The sequence below is a fragment of the Nyctereutes procyonoides genome, unplaced genomic scaffold (genome assembly GCF_905146905.1).
Source record: "Nyctereutes procyonoides isolate TBG_1078 unplaced genomic scaffold, NYPRO_anot_genome, whole genome shotgun sequence".
Taxonomy (NCBI): Eukaryota; Metazoa; Chordata; class Mammalia; order Carnivora; family Canidae; genus Nyctereutes; species Nyctereutes procyonoides.
The window spans coordinates 68934366-68953552 of NW_026575049.1; the positions used below are offsets into that span (position 1 = coordinate 68934366).

Here is a 19187-nt window from a genome sequence, read left to right on the forward strand (position 1 = left end):
TCTTCCAGGTAGTATACGGAGGTTCTGACTGCCCATCAGCACTCAGCAGCTTGTACGCACTGTTCAGATTGAGGCTGGAGGAAGCAAAGTGTTTGTAGACCTCCTCTGTTGGCTTTGCATTGAAGTCCCCACAAACAATGAAGGGAATCTTTGCTCCTTGGGTGATGTTCTGCAGGTTCTGAAGAAGGTCACAGCCTTGAGCTGAGCAAAATCGTTCCCAGCCAGTATGGGCTCTCTCTCCCTCTCCCTCCGCCTCTCCCCCCATTCCCACTCTAAATAAATAAAATCTTTTAAAAATTTTATAATGTGTAACCCTACTCAAAAGAAGGAAACTCTCAGATATAGGAAACACAAAAGGGAATGCAAAGTCTTTGCAGTAAGCAAAGCTTTGGAGGCTCTCTAGTCCTGAGAATCTGCCTATACTGATGCAGATGTAGGACATCAGCCTGTGCAGGGCAGCAGGCTAGAGCAGAGCCCCCTGCAGAAATTCAGCTCCAAAGGGCTATACCACAGATTAAGATTGGAAAAAGCATTGGCTGCTCAGTGACTCAAAGAAGCAGGGAGATAAGAATAAGGTATTATTCCACCTACATGATACAGAAGCACCAAGGCAGGAAACAAACCCTAAAATGTGTCCATGACTATTCTGATCCCTGTGGCCCTGGCAGTGGCAATGTACATCCAACCCAACGTATAGCACTCCTACAGCCAACAACCCACTTTGAAAAAGTGCTCACAGCACCAAATGCCCAGCCACGTGACGATGAATGAAAAAAGCAGGAGAACAAGAAAGAACAATTTAAAAGAGCAGGTAAATAAACACATGTAAAGTGTGTAAAGAGATCAGTGAGACCAAGGGGAAGACCATTCAACAAAAGCAGATCTACAGAAGAACCTAGTGTAAATTCTAGAGTCGAGAAAGTTTATTCACTGAATTGCAATATAATGGATGAATTTAGCAGTGTGATTAGACACAGGTGAAAATGATATGCATGAACTGGAAAAGAGAGACAAAAAAAAAAAAAAAAAACCAGCCAAAGCACCAAAGCCAGATTCTTTTTGCCCAAGTTTTGCAAGACATTAAGGGACAGGTGATGCATATCTAAAACACAAAACATATAGAGAAAAAGCATCTTAATTCATTTTAAAATAATTATATAATCTTCATTTTTTAAAAAACTGGTCAAAGACGGTAGAAGTAGAGAATATTTGAGATCAAGCTCATCGATGACAAACATCTAATAAAATACTGACAAACAAAATCCAGCAACGTATCTAAAAATAACCAGCATTGTTAAGCCAATTTTGAAGAATGAGAGAGAATCTGTCTCTTGCATAGCAAAACTTTTTTATTCCAAGAAAGTATTAAAATTCATCATCCATTCCAAATTTTAAAAATATATAGTTTTCGAAAACTATATAAACAGGATAAAACTTTTTCAACACAATAAAAAATATATCTATATTTGTGAATTCAAAACCCAACAGCATTGAATAGTAAATCACCGGATAGAGATATCCGTTTTATAGTCAGGAAGGAAAAAACAGGACAACCTGTTTCACCATTCTTATTTAATATTGATCTGAGCATTCTAGCAGCCGTCCAGTAGAACTTCCTGTGATGATGGAAATGTTATAAAATGGTAGCTAAATGGTAGTCACAAGGCACATGTGGCTACTGAGGACTTGAAATGTGGCTAGTGCAACTGAGGAACCGAATTTTAGACTTAACTTCCATGTCTGTAGCTGCCGTGACTACTGCACTGGGCAACGCCATAGTTATCACAATAACACAAGAAAACTAATGAGAGATCTAAGTAGAGAAAAGGGGGTCAAACGTCATGGCTTTGAAATCATGGTTGTATCCTTCTGGAAAATTAAAGAGAATCGATTAACTACTCACCTAAAAAGGTTATTAAACTGGATAATTTTGAAATAAAAATAACTCCCTTATAATAATCAATAGTTTTGCCAGAGTTCATTAATGATCGATTAGAATGCATCCCACGAGAAATAGAACAACATAAAAAATTAAGTAAGAACTAATATAATCAAACTGGTGAAGATACATAGGAAGAAAGTGAGAAAACTTGGTGAGGGATATGAAAGTAGAAGTAAACCGAGAAGCAGCATAGGATCATGCGTACATACGCACTGGAACCAAACCACCCAGGAGAAGAATCCTGGCCTAAGCCTGTGTGACCGTGGCAAGTTATTTAACATCTCCATGCCTTACTTTCTCTCTCTGTAAAATGAGGATAGCAATAAAAGCACCTCTTTCATGAATCGCTTTGAGGTTTAAATGTGGGAAGTGGAGCTTAGAAGTGGGCCTGGCACTCAGAAAGCAGTGGATCATTGTTGGCTGCTGGTATTAATTAACAATTATGACTATTACTATTATTAAATGGAGCAGCAACTGAGTACTATAAAGACATCAATTTTCTTCAAATTAATATTTACTTTTAAAACTATTACAATGAAAATTCCAATGGGACTTTTTTAAATCAACAGAATAATTCTAAACTTTATATGGAAGAATGAACATTCAAGAATGGCCAAGAAAAATGTGGAAACTTGCCCTAGCTGATTTTTAAGATGTATAAAAGAGCTGCAGTAATTGGTAATTGAAATGATGTATAACTGGTGCCGCAGAAGGCAAACTGAGCATTGGAACAGGAAAAACAAAGTCCATAAAGAGAGACAAACACTTATGTGAATTTAATATAAAATAAAGTGACCTTTCTAATCAACAGGAAAAAAAATGGATTATTCCCCCCAAAGTGGTGTTGAGATGACTGGCTAGCTACTTGGAAAAACAATTCAGTGAGATTTCTATCTCACACCTTACATAGAAACAAGTTCCAGATGAAAAATTTAAATGTGGACATGAAACTATGAAAGTTCTAGAAGGACACAAAAATAAACATTTACACAGTTTTTCTAGTAGGGGGAGGCTTTTTAAGCATAGCACTGGAGGGAGATAGAATAAAGGAAAAATTTAATAGTTTACATTTTTAAAAAATTTTTCTGTTACCGCCCCCTCAAAATCTAAAGGGAACAGAAAACTGGCAAAATTATTTAAAAGACCTATAACAAATAAGGAGTCAATAACCTTAATATACAATCTGCTCTTAAAATCAGTAAAAAAAAAAAAAAATAGTGAGCACCTAAATGGGTGAAAGCTAAGAAAGGGAAATTTACAAGAACAAGAGTGGTCAGCAAACGTGGAAAATGCTTGTTGTAAGCAAAGACATGCAAATTGAAATAATCTATTAACCTGGCAAAGATTAACAATACAATGCCTGGTATTGGCAAAAATATAGGGGAACAGGTGTTTTCATTCGTCATTGGTGGGATACCACTCAATCTTTTAGAAGGTAGTTCTTAAAAAGAAGCAACTGCTTTTATACATTTTTGACCCAGAATTTCCACTTTGACTTCATCAAAAGGAAACAATTGGGAATATTTACAAGGACTTGGCTACAAGATGTTCATCCTAATATTACTTACAATAGCAAAAGGAAAAAGGAAGAGGAAGAGAGAGAGAGGGAGGAGGAGGAGGAGAAGGAAGGATGGATGGAAGGATGCATAGAAAGAAGGAAGGAAGGAAGGAAGGAAGGAAGGAAGGAAGGAAGGAAACCAAAACATCTAAATGGTAATGATATAAATGTTGAACAATAGATAATTTGTTATATGAATCATACTTGACCCCTATGTAATTAATGTGTGGGAAAGAACAGTTGCTGATGTGGGAAAATGTTAATAATACAGTCACAAAGGTTAAAAAACGGCACCTCCGTAATGTTTCTGTTTTATACACATACTTTTTATGCAGAGACTTGAAAACACATCGAAATGTTAACAGTAGTTACCTCGGAATGAGACCACTATTAATTTTTTTTTCTGTTTTCTACAATCCTATGTCTCTTATGTAACGAGAAAAAAAAAAGAATCCACAATAGTTGCTTAAAATTTAATTTTTAACATTCTTGTTAATTATTTACTCCTAGCACACGTCTTAAGTTTAGCATTTGGTTGATTCTCCGATCACCAGGTTGAACTCACTCCTGGCCAAGAAGATAGCTTGGAAGTCTTCACACAAACTTTATTTATTCTGGCCACGCTTTTTCCTACTCCAGTATTTAACATATTGTGCCAAGAAAAGATCCGCTTTCGATTGGAAATCCATTTGCAGACAGATTAGAATGCTAAAAAGGAAAACACTGGGGTTTGAGCTGAGAAATGATCCGTTTTCATGAACAGTAAATTAAAAATGGGCTTTTTATCAATGCAGTAATGAAAAACATGCTAGACTATCCCGGGGCTGCGTGGCAAGGTAGGAGGTGTGACTATAAACAAAGAAACTGGTTTTTACCCAACTCACTAAAATTCAACTTCCCAGGCCATGTGAGAAGTCAGTTTCCTGGGTTTACGGGCGCACTTAACTTTTTTGATTCAAGATGTTATTTCCCAGCTTGCCCTCCAGGCCTCCTCACTAGGCTTGGGCCGGCTTTACTTTCTGTTCACTCTCAAAGTAGAAAACTTGACCCCTTTGAAGATATTTTTCAAACTCAACATGAGTCATGAAGGCAGTTCCAAGAGCTCCAAAGAGGGGCTCAGCTTCCCGGGGGGGGGCGGGGGGCGAGAGACAACACTCCCTCGAATGCAGGGGTTCCAGTGTGTTTGTTTTTAAAAATCTGTCCAACTATCCAGAAACTATGCTCCAGATCTCAGCCGCATCTGGGCCGGGGCTGCTGCGGGCACCCTAAGGAGATCGCTGAGTGCACCCACGCGGCACCCACGCGCAGGTGGGCAGGGCGGGCCGCGGGGACGAGGCGAACCTCTCAAAAAAGGGCTTTTGGTTTCCTTTCTCGCGGGTTAGAGTACTGCACCCGTCGGTCAGAGGTACTGGGTGCAATTTGGGTGCATCCCTAGGGGGTTGAGGTCGTCAGTGGTTGGGGTCACTGGGCACCTCAGGACGAAGAGCTGTAACGGGGCGTCTCCTCCTGCGGTGGCACATCGGGCTGCCCACCAGACTGTCCGGTCGTCGCGGTCGCTGCCTGCTATGCACCCGCCCTGGGCCCCCCGTGCCATCTCATGCCACCCTCACAGCACCCCCAGGGAAGGATGCCTTACTTGCCTCCGTTTTAGCTAAGTAGGAAACTAAAACCAGAAGTGCCCTCCTTGGCCAGAGGTAGAAGAAGTCACCTTGGGTGATCCAGAGGCTTCTGACGGCTTCCAAAAACAAGCGTGCCCACCAACCCTTGGGCCCCCTCACCCCAAATGTCCCTAGAACTCTGATACGTACCTCGTTGGGAGGTGCTGATTCCCACAACTCCCCTGCAGCTCGTAGATGGGAAACCTGGGCTCAGAGAGATTTAGCTGCTTGCCCGAGGTCACCAAGCACCTTAGTAAGGAGCAAGCAAGACATGAACCCATAATCCAGGAAGAAGGTCGTGGCCGGGGAAGGGAGAGCGCAGGCTCCAGCGCGCAGCGTATGCCGTTGACCGTACATTCGCAGGTACAGTGCCCCGGTAGCTCCCTGGCTGGACCCTCGTCCTGGAAGTTGAGGACTTTCACGGTATCCGGCGGGCTTTCCCCTTGGCCCCTGCTTCCCAAAGAGCTCGGGTTTTGACAGTCATTTCTGAACTGGCTCCTGCGGGGACGGTGTCCGTGCGCGTTCCCGTCCTTAAGGCCCCGACAAGAATACAGTATGTGGACATTTACTGGAGCTTTGTTGGGCAGACAAAAGCCCCAATAATTTGGGGTGGGATGGACGTAAAGGGGGCTTTTCTCTACCCAAGCAAAACTCCAGTAAAGATTTTCGTAAAGAAAAATAGTAGGTGGTGAAGACTTTCCTTTCAAGTCATTTACATCCTGAGAAGTCAAACTAACTGTGCTGAGGACCAGTTCCAGAAGCCAGTGAGCCTAGAACCGCAGAGGTCACAGCCGTGTGTGGGACCAGGGGACGGATGAGCCCGAGCAAGACAATCCCGAGTCTCACTGGCAAGGCTGCTGGATCCCGTCCCTGATCTAAATCCCACTTCTGGGAGCCCTTTAGTCATAAAGCTCCACCAAGCAAAGTGGCCGGTGCTGCGCCTCCTACCACCGGGAAGATCTGCACCCAGGACATCCCACGTGGAGGCACTCTTCCTTACTCCACCCAGGTGTCTTCACCGAACCTCAAGCTCTTCCTCCCCCCTCTCCCCATCACTTTATAACACCTCTGAGCTTTCTCGGACATTCTACCAAAACCTGGGGGCTGTGGACCACTCGTAGTAGCTGAAGGACCTTCTACGATGGGCGAGATATATATATATATATATGTAAAGCCATGATAGACGTTATACGAGCATTTCTCACCTTGATACTGTCGACATTTGGGGCCAGGTAATTGCCTCTGTTGAGGGGGAGAAGGACGCCCTGTGCATCTCTGGTCTCTACTTACTAAGTGGCAGTGGTCCTTCTGGCCCAGTGTGACAAACAGAACTGTCTCAGATATCGCCAGCCATCCCCTGAGGGTCAAAATCACCCCGTGGGGTGAACCCTGGCGCCGTGTGCATGTCCGCAGATCCTATTTCGATAGATGACCCTCTTCTTCTCACGCCTGTACCATCGGGCCCTGACACAACCTGGTAGCGGGGTCGCAAGACATAGTTTGCACCCACATTCGCGTCTTGTGTCTTTCAGGTGCCTGAGAGACCATGAACCCAGCGGCACCACGAGTTAGTCACGATAGCTGACATGTCCAGTGCTCATTAAGGGCTGAGCATTGAATCCTATCATCTCATTAAAATTCACAATGACTTATGAAATGAGTAGGACTCCCATCTCATAGGCAAGATTGGCTGGGTTGCAGATGGGCTGGTAGCCAGGGGGTGACAAAGCTGGGATGGAACTGGAGGCTCGGCTCTTCACGTGCTCGTTATGTCTCCATGCTAGTCCACCCTGCCCCAGAGGACAGGAAGGGAAACCAAAAGACACATCCTGGAGACCTGTAACCTACGGGAACGGGTAAAATAGTTATGCATACACCCAGGGACCTTCCCTGGAACCTGTTGGCCAGGCTCATTGCTTGGTCCCCTGGTGAACCAGCCAATGGGGGCTTCCAAGGAAACCTTCCAACAGTCCCAGGCCAGGGAAGAGGTGGGTGGATGTGGGTCATGCCTAAGAGGAAGGATGAGGGCCAGCTCGGTTCTGCAGCATTCCAGGCACCCCTGGGGCTCCAGCCGGGCATGAGAGGACGTCACAGTGGATGTGCTGTGTTCTGAGGATTGTTCCCGACTCGGCCCCACCGCCTGCACTTCACTACCATGTCTTCCCATTCTGTTTTGACTCTTGCTTCTCACTGCTCCGACCTCAGCCTTTGTTCACGCTTTCCAAGTAGAAGCCATTCTCTCCACTGTCAAATTCCACGTCTTCCAAGCAAGAAAACCCGTAGGCTTGTTTTCTCACCCTTTTATGAAAACCTCCCCGCCCCGGGGTCTGACACATAGTACATGGCCAATAAATACTAACTTCCTACCACTCTAAGCCATGGGTTCCAGTTAGCTACGCAGTGAGATTGCCCGTGTTTGTGGATTATACTGCAGGAGCCCCGGGAGGACCGTCGAGCACCTCCTTTCTGGCTGGAGCTCCAGAAGGCTCTCCCCAAACGCTTTGATTTTCACTAACTTGGAGTCCTGCTGAATATCGTCTTGTTTCAGGTCTTTGCACACTATTTTAAAGCCCTAACTTCGTAAAAAGCTGATTACTTTTGAAGTCAGCGAGAAGGTAGAAACATCCAGCCTAACTCTCTGGCCTGTCCTCCCTTCATTCAGACACATTCCCAAACCAGCTGATAATTTGGTGCTGAACAGTTATGCTTGGCTCGGGGAGGCCCTGAAAATGCTCCCTAGGCCCAGCGGAGGTGGGGAGAAAGAGCAGGGGTGAGCTCACTTAGTCCCTAACCTTCACTATTTTGTAACAGTAGGAATGTAAACTCTGCTTTGGAGCTTACATCAGCTTTTGGAGGCTTTTAACAAGCTCCCCCAGATAAGACTAAAGGTTTTACTTGTCCTTTTGGCCAGAAATAAATATTTATATCGAGGAAAGATTGCCAGGGCCTGAAAAATATCGAATTATCTAAGCAGCCCTACGAAAGGATTCACTGTGATTGGTGTTTGAATTACCAAATGAATGTTAATCCCGGTTTTTATCCCAAATCCATTAGATAGTCACCAACTGCGGGAAAGAATTCTGAGAATTTCTCCAATAGGCTGAAAAGAGTTACACTGACCTGAGGTCAAAACCTGCAAATGTACGTATTTGAGTGCACAGGTTCATGACAGTAGATCGCTGTCTCTCGAAAGGTGCCTGAACCTTACCCCGGAGCTTTCGGGTCCTGGTCCCCTCCCACGGAAGACCTGCTTATGGTTCCCCAGCCCTGCCCGTGGAGCATCTGCACCTCCAAAGTGGCCACGCACAGAAAGACTCCGCTCCTGCTGTACGGGTCGCAAAAATCAGCTGTGGGATTATGACCATGTGAAATGGCTAACTGGTTTGATCTAACTTAAGATAGTTTGAATCACATCCATGAAAGAGCTAGCCGGGTCCACCCCAGGCAAATCATTTCAACAAAACCTGAATTTTTTGAATTTCAGCTCTGACGTTTACCGGGGATGCCACACTAACTCTACCAACTAACCTCCCTGAGCCAGTGTCCCAAATGGTGAATAACAAATAATGATGATGTCGAATGAGACCCTGGGTATAGATCCTTAGGCAAAAGGACCTACAGACACCCCCGCCTTAGACAAAATCAGTGTAAACACGGAGAGAGGGGTTGAGATGTGGGTGTGGATGCAGACGTATGTGAGGGTGCAGATGTGGTGTGGTTCTCTGTGGCCTCTGTCCCCATCTTCAGGGGTACCTAGGTCTCAGGCCTAGGGCGTTTGGCAGTTCGGTGTAATGTCACTCACTGATCCCCAGATCCTGGTGTAGGTCAAGCTTCTGTTCGATTATCAGATTCTTGTAGACAGCTGTTTCGATTAAGCCATGTGCAGTGGATGCACCCAATTCTGAAATATCTTGGGTAAAAAGGGAGGAAATCTATATTTACAGATCATCGAAAAATCCCCCTAGCTGCCGGTTGCACACTCGTGCGCCTCCGCAGCCTTCTCCCCCGTAGCCAGCAGGCCAAGCACCGGCGTCGGGCCCCGGCGCACTCGAGGGCTCACGAGCGGCGACCTGGCTGCCAGTGGCCAGTTGGGAGTCGTCCTCGGAGCGGGTGGTGGCCCTGGGCCGCGGGGGAGGCTCTGTGCCCTGCTTCCCAGGGGGATGTTCCAGGAAGGAGTCAGATGATCTGCGTTATGGAAACCAAATGGCCCTCCTTTGTTTAGAGAGGGAGAGACAGAGAAAGAAAAAAAAAGTCACTCATTTTTGTGGTAAAGTGAAAACAGGCTCCAAACCAAACAATCCTCCCCGGAGCGGAGAGCGCCAGCTCCCCGGGGCGGCCCACAGCCCGAGGCCGGGAGGCCGGGGGAGGCCAGGGGAGGTCGGGTGGCGCCTGCACTCCAGCCTCCCCAGGGTCCCCAGTCCTCCCAGCAGGCTCGCCTCCCGAAATACAGGGTCTCGCGGGCGGGAAGGAAACACGCAGGGAGGGGAGGGGAACCAGGTGGCCCAGGCCGGTCCTCCCGCTCCTTTCCAGTGGGGACGCAGCGGGGACAGCTTTGGCGCCAAGGCCCCGGAGGTCGCGTGGGCAGGGACGGCCACGTGGGCCCTCGAGTGGCCGCGGCGCACTGTCCCCAGCCGGACGCCCGGGGCCTCCTGTGGCCCCCGAGGCTCCGCGGGCCTTGCGCTCCGGGTCCCACGAGGCGCGGGCGGCCGGCTGGGCCGAGGCCAGGACAGCAAGTGCAGTTGGTGGGCAGCCGCGCTCTCGGGAGGGTGGGCCGGTGGAGGGCCGGGCGGAATCCCGGAGAGCCCGGTCCGGGCCTGGCTGCGGACTTGCCGTGCACCCGGGGCTCCTGCCGCCCCCGAGCCTCCCTGTCGCCTCGACAGTGGGCGCAGTGCCCCCCAAGGCTGTTGGAGGAGGAGGTGCCGCCTGGGGCCCCCACGGGCAGCAGCCAGGCTCCCCTGTGTGACGCAGCCCGGTCCCTCACCTCCCTCCATCCCCCGCCCCCTGCCTTTAAAATCAAGGGAGCAGCAGCCTTCCGTGGTGGCCCTGCTCGCAGGGTGGCTTCGACGATGCACCGACAGGCAGTGCATGTCCCACATGGGTCTCCCGGCATCATTGTCACCACACGCTGGGAAGGACATGCTCCGTCCAGGCGTCGTGCGGCCTGCCGCTGTCCTCGAAAGCCTCAGCTTCCTAGGGTGCACCTCCCCCATCCCAGCAGCGCTCCATCACCTGCAACTGCTAACTCTACATCCAAGCAGGGACCTCCCATCGCCCTTAGGAAAAATCCCCAAAGCTCCCAGCGTGCCCCACAAGGCCTTGGTCGTCTGGTCTTGCTGGCTTTCCTAGCCTCATCTTGAGCCACCGTCTCGTGCAAATTCAGCACCTCGTTGGCCTTCCCTTAGCTCCCCAAAGCTGCAGGCTCCTTCCCGCCCCAGGATGGTTGCAGGGCCGCCTGCCCCCCTCGGCGTCCTCTTCACCTGACCCCAGGTCTCAGCCTACATCGCCTTTCCTCGGGGAGGCATTTCCTGACCTTCCTTCTCTCTCCTTGGGCTCCCCACAACTACAGTTAAGTAGCAACTTGCGTCGTTTGCAGCAGGCCAGCTCCTTGCATGGGGTGCTGTCTTCTGTTTTGCTCACGGCAAGGCCTAGCACAAGGCCGACACGTGGAGGGCATTCGAAAGAATGTATTTTTTAATAAAAAATGAAAGTGCTTAGTAAGCACGTGACTCCCCTGCAGCTGCTACCAAATCCATGAAACTAGAGAGCGTGTTTCTCCTCTCAAAGCCTGTGTCTCTAGGTCATAAAGATTTGTTGAGGGGCGCGCAGCTGGCTCAGCGGTTGAGCATCCGCCTTCGGCCCAGGGCGTGACCCCGGGGTCCCGGGATCGAGTCCCACATCGGGCTCCCCGCAAGGAGCCTGCTTCTCCCTCTGCCTGGGTCTCTGCCTCTCTCTCCGTGTCTCTCATGAATAAATAGATAAAATCTTAAAAAAAAAAAAAAAAAGGATTTGTTGGATGAAGGAAGGAATGAAAGATGAATGACTTGGACTAACCTCCCTAACTTTTCACCTCTTGGAGATCTCCCGAGACCTCGGAGGAGCCTCTCCTTCCACGGAGACACGGTGCTTAGCACTCTAGAGGGGGTGTCCTCTGACCCCCACCCAGGCGGCCCTGCTCCTTCGGTCCAGGCACGGAGGCCGCCAGGCATCCTCATCCCCGCTCGGCCCGGGGCTCAGTGTCAGCCACAGTCCATCGTCATTGGAGACTTGGGTTTCGTAACGAATGCCCGTGCGCAACACCATCCTTCGATGTGTGCGCGTGCTCCTTTCTGCCTCCCCGGCAGGCACTTGCGTGTGTCCACCGCTTGGTAACGGGCCTCCCTTCACTCACCTTCATGCCGCCTGCAGGTCCCGCGCACCCTCACGGGTCGCATCAGGAAGGGATGAGTGTACTGACCACGGCGGGACCTCCTCACCCTGCTTCTGGGCCCAGCCCCTGGGACACGTTGACGTGTTCAGGACGCTGGAGGTGCAAGCTGCTCAGAGCAGCTCAGGCTTTCCCCGGAACGAGAGCAAGAGCTTCCCACCTCCCCGGCCTCCGTCCACCTCTCCCAGCTGAATCGGCTGCAGCTTCCAAAATCATCCCTTCTCGTTTCTTTCCCCCAAAACCTCGAGAGCTCCTTTTGTAGCTCGTGGACCTGTGTCCAAGTTCCTAAGTTCTCACCCAAAGGCCTCAGACCAAAGCTACTCTCATCCGGACCCTCCCAAATCCTACTCACCTCCTCCCCCGGAATATGTCTCGCTTGCTCCGCCGTTGCTCGCGCCCACCCTCCCGCCAGCAGGGCCTCTTCCCGTCTCTCTGCCGAAGCCCACCTCAAGCTTGTGTTCCCTGGCACCTCCCCCGGCACCCACCTAAAGGGAGCCCTGCGCTTTCTGAAGCCAAATGGTATTTTTGGCTTAGTCACTCCTGGTACGTGTCCGCGAACTTTTCCTTTAAAAAAAAAAAAAAACGAGATATAATTGACGAGTAGCATCATGTCCGTTTCAGAGGCACAGCGTGGTGCACGTGTGTGCGTGTGCGTGTGCGTGTGTGTGTGCATTCCTCATTCTTTACCCGCTCATCCAATGCTTGCTGCATGTCTTGGCCGTGAGAAATGATGCTGCGTCGACAAACTCTCTCCGTGAGTACGGCTTCTCTCTCAAGCAAGGCTCAGACCTGACGCTCCCCGGGGACCAGGCTAACGTCCTCCGGTGTCCCCTCAGTTACGCCTGGTCTACGGTGAGAGCTCAGTCTCAGTTTGTTCCCTGATTAACTCAACTGGACGTTCGAGGTCGGGGACCAGCATCCTAGCAGGAGGCCCTAAGTTCCTTCACTTGAGTGGATTTTATGGCTCAAGGCTAGCGTCTGTTGCAGAGTTGCTGCTTTTCTGGTGTCTCCCGGGACTTGGTGTCTCGCGGTCACTGAACGTGACATTGCAAGGTCGCTTCACTCTTGTTAACCTGGCGACTTCCTTTTTGCAGATGAGAAGCCCTTCACCGTGGAAGACACGTACCTGCTGTGCCCGGCACCTATCTTAAAAGAAGTTGGCATGTAAGTTCCCACCGGCACGTGCCCCTCACGGTCGGGGGGGACGCGGGAGGCCGAGGGGAAGGGTCGCCAGGCAGCCCTGGCCTAGGGCGCTCGGGTCGTGATGTGCCTGTGCTTAGGGCGAGCGAGGCACCGGGACAGATGCCTTACAGGGGGAAGCTCGCTTTATCCTCCCAGGTTCCCCAAGGACCAGGGTTACAGGTGTGCAGGCTGTGGCCCGAGAGCCCGAGTAGCCTGCCCAGGGCCACACCGCAGGAGGCGAAGCGCCGAGTTTCGAGCCCAGGTCTGTGTCCCTCGGTCAGACCACCCGTGTAGAGCTCGCCCTCCCGCAGGCCCCGCGATGGCAGCTGCCCTGGGCGACCCCCTCCTCCTCGGAGACCAGGAGGCTCAGAAAGGAGGCCAAGCCGAGGGGCTCGCCGGGTGCAGAGCTGGTCTGAGGCCAGGCCCGGCGCCCCTTCCTCCACTGGGCCTGGGGGGCTGTGGGGTGTTGTCGGAGAACACAGCTGGCCTCCCTGTAAGCGAGGCGGCAACGGGCTGAGGGACCGGTGGCTCTCAGGAAGAAGACGCCAAACCGGTTCATCTAACTTCACTTTCCATCATCCGCCCTCTGGGTGCCCACCACCGGCCTTCGAGCCCGCCGGTCCCACAAACGCGGGCGCCGCGTGAGCTCAGGCCCCATGAGGCTCAGAGGGGGAGGGCGGGAAGCCGCTGCCGGGTTCCCCCGGGCCCCCCACCCACACGAGCTTGCCGGGTTCACGCGGGGGCTGGAGCCACGTCCTGGGAGACCGTCTCCTGCTGACTGGGCGGCCTTGGCGGCCTGTGCGAAGGGCTCAGCATGTGGCCCGGCTGGCGACCGGGGACTCGGGGAGCTTGGGGGGCTCCAGCTCCTCTGCAGGGGCCCAGCTGTAGGCACCCCGCACCCCGCTGAGCCCCCGGCCCCTTGTCCTTGCAGGAAAGCCGCGCTTCAGGTCAGCATGAACGACGGCCTGTCCTTCATCTCCAGCTCCGTCATCATCACCACCACGCGCTGTGTAAGTCATCGCCTTCCCTTCCTGGGAGGCGTCCCCAGCCGCTCCTTTCCGCGGAAGTTTGGTTCTGCACCCTGGTCACCGGGCTATGACTCCAGCTCGGCGGGGCCGGCGGGGCCGGTGGGGCCTGGGCCTGGGGCTGACGGCAGAGGGTGTCTGGTGTCCCCGTGTTGGCCTCCTCCACGTCCCCATTTCCGCGACCGAGGGTGAGGCCTGAGCGCGCTGGCACGTCCGGGTGGCAGTGGGACCGGGCCAGCATCTGTGCAGCGGGAGGGGGGACATCTGCACGGACTGGCTCCGGGGCACACGTGCAGAAGGACGCGGAGGGCGCGCGGAAAGCCCGGCTTAGGGAGCTCTTCCCTGACGGGAAGCCGGGGAATAGGCCAGTGACTGGAGAGCGGCGTGGAGTGTAAGGGGGATTCAGAATGGGAGAAACCGAAGCTTGTTTATGGGACTTCGGAAACCATCCAGGGGGAAGCAGGGCGGGGGTGAGGGTGCTGTACCGCAGGGCCCGTGAGGCAGAGCGGATGGAAACCCAGCAGCGCCCCGGACGCCCCCTCTCTGGATCCGTAATTAGGGGTTTTCTTTTCTGGTCACACATAAAATCACCTGGACGACTTTTAAAAAATGATGATGCCTGGGCCTTGTGCTATAGCCCAACGGAAGCAAAGCCGGGAGTGGCCCTAGCTTGGGTGGCTCCAGGGGCCCCTGGGGAGGTTCTCATGTGCGGCCGGGGTCGGGGTGGGGGGGGGACAGCCCTCCGGCCAGTGTCCTTGCTCCGTCCTGCTGTATCTCAGAGCTCAACCCATCAGGGGGCCACCGTCAGGGCTTGCCTGAGGGACCTCGGGCCCTAACGTGGGCAGTTCCAAAGTAACCTTTGCCTGAATGTTATAACCAAATGCATTTTTCCCATCGGATCATTCTAAAGGTTCATGTGTTTGGCCCAATGGTCACCTTGGGTGGATACTGTGGTCACATCCTGGCTGAGCTTTGGAGGCCGTATCATGAGAGCCCCTCAGTAATTGGGGCTTGTAGCCCTAACAGGGTCACAGGTGGACGAGAGATAGTGGGCGTGCGCCAGGGTCAGACAAGATAAAAGCGAGCCTCTCGTAAATGAGCGTGAGGTCGGCCTCATGGTGGACAGTGTTCCCTCTCCCCTTGCTCCTCTGCACCACCCCCCACCCCATTCTCCCCCCAACACACACACAGGTTTTCATCCTATATTAGGACCATCCTATATTAGGTTTTCTTGAAACCAGTGTTAGCCATGGCAACAAGTACAGACAACGGAAAAGTTTCCCTTGACCGAAGTAAGAGAGTAGGGTTGTCCCAGAGAAGTGTCACCACCGAGAAAGGTCCACGTCTCTGGCACCCCTCAGGGAAACATCAAAATCTGGAGACCAAATATGTAAAACCTTTTGGAGCAACGGTGAAGTCTCTTTAAGTGTACCCCGCCTGATTCCTTTAGAAATTGACCCTTCTGGAACTTGCCAACCTGCAGGAAATGATTAAAATACCCCAAAGCTAACAACTCCATCCCAGATTCCTCCCTGCTTCTGAGTGATCCAGCAGTTTGGGCCTGTATTTCTCATTATGTCTGACGGTACCGCAGAGAAACAGCCGTGCCCTTGAGGCCACAGGGGCACGGGGTGGGGAGGAAGGGAGAGGTCTCAGGACCCAGCGTGGTATGGCAGCTACAGGACTAAGACTACAGCTTAAGTCCTGGCCTGTAAGCCAAGAGGAAAGGACGTCCCTACGGACCCATCGCAGAGTGAAAAGAGCTCAGAGCGAAGTTCCCTCCATCTTTCCAACTCACTCCCACCTACTCTCATTCATGTCTTGCGTCTTCCTTACCTGAGTGCTCATCACTGAGTCTCCTGCTCACTTGACCCTTGATGGACACATCTTCTCCCTCATTGCCCTTTCACTCGAGAACGCCGTATGTCTACAACGAAAGTGTGAACGCTCCAAGATCTGAGATCCACGACCGTCCATTTCATTTATTCAGCAAATGTCCACTGCTCACCCACAACGTGCCAGGCACGGTCCTGGGCCCCTGGGTTACACGAGAGAGCACTACGGACAGAGCTGTCTGTCTGGCGGGGAGCGGCAGAGGGGGAGAAGGCCGACAACAGACAAGCACAACAGATGAATCACACACTGTGTTAAAAGGTAATATACGCTACAGGAAGAAAACGGAGCCGAGCAAAAGGACTTGGTACGACTCGGGTGAGTGTGATGGAAACAGAGATACGTTGAGAAGGTGGCGTGTGAGTAGAGACTTGTGAAGTTAACTGTGAGGCTCCTGGGGGAAGGACATACCAAGCAGAGGGCCCCAGCGCTTAGACCTCAAAACCAGACACTCCGTGTGTTCCAGGAAGAGCAGGAAGGCTGGTGGTCTGTCACTGGAAGAGAGCCAGTGAGGCGAGCAGGAGACGGTGAGGTCATGGGGATGGAGAGTGGAGGGTCTTGTGAGAACTTTGGCTTTTGCACAGAGGAGCAACATGAGCCGACTTAGATCTGAGAGATCACTGTGGCTGCTGGAACAGCCCGTGGGAAGACAGAGATGGAAGGACTGTGACTGGTGAGGAGGGTAATGGCAATATTTCAGGCCAACGATGATGATGGCTTGACTCAGCAGGAGGCAATGGAGAGACGAGAGGAGCAGTCAGAGTTGGCTATATCGCGAAGGCAAAGGAGATGGATTTCCCAAAGCACTGGATGCTGGGCTGGAGGGGAGCAGTGTGCAGAAGGGTCCCTGGGCTTTGGCCTAAGTACTTGGAAGAATGGGGTTCCCTCAAGGGACAGAGGGAAGACTGAAGGAGCCGGACTGGGGTCGAGGGGGAAAGTCAGAGGTCAGTTTTGTTGTCAACTTATCTGACCCACACATTTAGCCCCTTCGTGCATCAATTTCCTAATCTACAGAATTAGAATAACAATACTTCATCTCTCTTGGCTGCATTGTGAACATACAGGGAGTGCTGTAAGTGCCTGGTAGACGACCTGGTGGGGGGGCGAGTGCTTATTAAATGTTAGCCGCTATTCTAGTCGAAGCTTAGTCAAAATTTATTCAACTAATTGGAAATTCTTTCCAGAGAGTTGGCTCCCGCTTCAGAGGCCCGTTATAATACAAGGACTCTGCTGAGATAAGGCGGATCCCTAAGGGGAACATGCCTGTCACTCAGCCAAACCCAGGTGACTGAAAGGAGGCAGACGAGATGGTCAAAATCTAATTTTTTTTTTTCTAGAGAAAAAAAATAGAGCTATAGTCAAGCATAAAACCCCAATCCCCAGCAGGACCTTAGAGAGAACCTCAAATTTAAAAGATTGAAGCCATCACTGGACAAAATAGAGACGCAGGTGGAACCTGTGGTCATCCAGAATATGAAGTAAGGTCTTGGACTTGCGTTTGTTCCTTCAGCAGCTGTTTTTGAAGGACAAGGTTTTTAGATCAGAAGAGATCCCCTGAGTCTGAGTAAAGGGTTAGGCTCGTCGGTGCCAGTCACAGCCTGCCCCGACCATCACCTGGAACCAAAAATCATTTTAAAATACGTAGTTGAGACTTTTCTTTTCTCGCTTTATTTGGTGCCCATTTGGACAACCGTGTCATAGTTTTCAAGATCCACAATGAATAACGGTTGCCCCTGCCAGGAGCAGAAATTCCATGAAGTTTTACAGGAAAAGAGTTTTTTCCATCCAAGAGCTAAAAGATTCCTATACAAATGGTAAACTTTGCTGAGCTCCAGGGCTCTAGAAAATGGTCAAACATCCAAAGTCCTCTTTCACCAGCATAAGTAAACGCAGCCCATCTCTATAGTCTCAAGGGGCCTCCCTTTTCTTCCCCAGCATCTGGCACTGGGGGGCCGGGGGGGGGGGCGGAGGGCATCACGACTATGGTGCTGCTTGGGGAGAAGTACTTAAAAGACATTTGTCTTTTTGAAAGCAAAGCAAGCAGATGTGAGCACCTGAAAGAATTTTTCAGGAAAGATGGTCTCCTTTTAGATAAATGCCTTCAAATTTTATGATCTCCCCACCAAAGGGTACACAGATCAGAGAATCATTCAACAAGTGCTTGTTGAACTCCTACTGTGTCATGGGTGTTCCACTTGCATTTTACAAAGTTGTTACCCTTAAGGAGCTTAAGATCCACTTGGAGAAAGGAGCTCAGGAGACATACGGAGGAATAGGTAAATAAAGAGAAAAAAAGAGAAGAAAAAAAATAAAGAACAAGGCTGTGTGAATGAGGTGTAAATGCTATAGGATTTCAGAGTGGGGAAGGAGGATTGAATTGAGGAAGGGACAGGAGGGCTTCATGGAGGAGACAATCCAGGTGGTGATTTGAAAAATGGTAATTTCAGGTGAAGGGGGAGGGGGGAGGCTGTCCTCTAAGGAGAAATCCACCTGAGGAAGGACTCGATATGCCTGTGAGCAGTCAGTTCATGGTCCCTCCTGGGAACTACAACTCTTTCTCTCTTTTCCTCTCATTTTGTATCAGTTTCTGGTGCCTTCTAATTTGGGGCCATTTTTCAGGCTGGCAACTACTCTCCTAAGATGCACACCCCATGCCCTCGATCACCCAGTATGTAACAACGAGACCCAGCTGATGCCCCCCCGCCCCATTAACCAGGATTAGGATCCGATTTGCACTGGTTTCCCGTGTCTTAGAGAATCACCATCTTTGAAAAAAAAGGAAAGAGACCTAAAGTTTGATGTAAGGTTCTAAAATCAATACTGAATCAGAGGAGAATACTGTCTTTCCCCCTACTACTTTCTATGAAAAACAGCCTGACTACAAGTGGCAGCAAGGTTGAGCAAATGTAAGAGACCCATGTTAAGTCACTGTTCAAAGAACTTGTTTTTGAATGAAAATTAAAATGCAACAGACTCAGCCCCGAGGCATCAAAACCAGAACGACAGCTTTGTCCTTGTAGCACAATGGAGGAATTAAGAATACAGGATATTAAGTCTAAGTCCTAATTTTGGATCTTAGCCCCTCCAGGTTGTAGGGTGACCCCTCCAGGTTGTAGGGTGACGTTTACCTGAGCCTGTCTCCTAGCCTGTCTTGCACGGTTGTTGCACAGGTTAAAGGTAAAGTATATAAGGGGCTATGGTACCTGGTGGGCTATCAAAGAGTTGACAGCTTTTACCAGTCTATCGACATTCCTTTTCCTTGCCAAGTAAAGGTCCAATGGCCCGTCTCATTAAAAGATCTGCTGCTCCTTCCCTGTAGAATATAAACAGGCAAGGTCTCCCTGATTAAGGGCCATGATTCCTTTTGAGTCCATGATAAGCTTGTATTTACAACCAGGACGAGGGTGGGGAACACTTTGAAGATGTTGCCTGCAGGATAACTAAGGGAAACACCAGTAAATTGGACCGGGTTGGTAAGTCAAGTAGGATCGGGCTGCAGTTTCTT

At 50.7% G+C, this 19187-nt stretch overlaps 1 protein-coding gene across 1 annotated transcript in view; it reads left to right on the forward strand.

Moving 5' to 3' along the window:
- ANTXR1 (ANTXR cell adhesion molecule 1) overlaps window positions 1–19187 on the forward strand; it is a 197835-nt gene that overhangs the window by 86586 nt on the left and 92062 nt on the right. The window contains exons 11-12 of the mRNA XM_055328273.1: window positions 12677–12746; window positions 13696–13774. Coding sequence (XP_055184248.1) covers window positions 12677–12746; window positions 13696–13774 — 149 coding nt within the window. The remainder of the gene's footprint in view (window positions 1–12676; window positions 12747–13695; window positions 13775–19187) is intronic.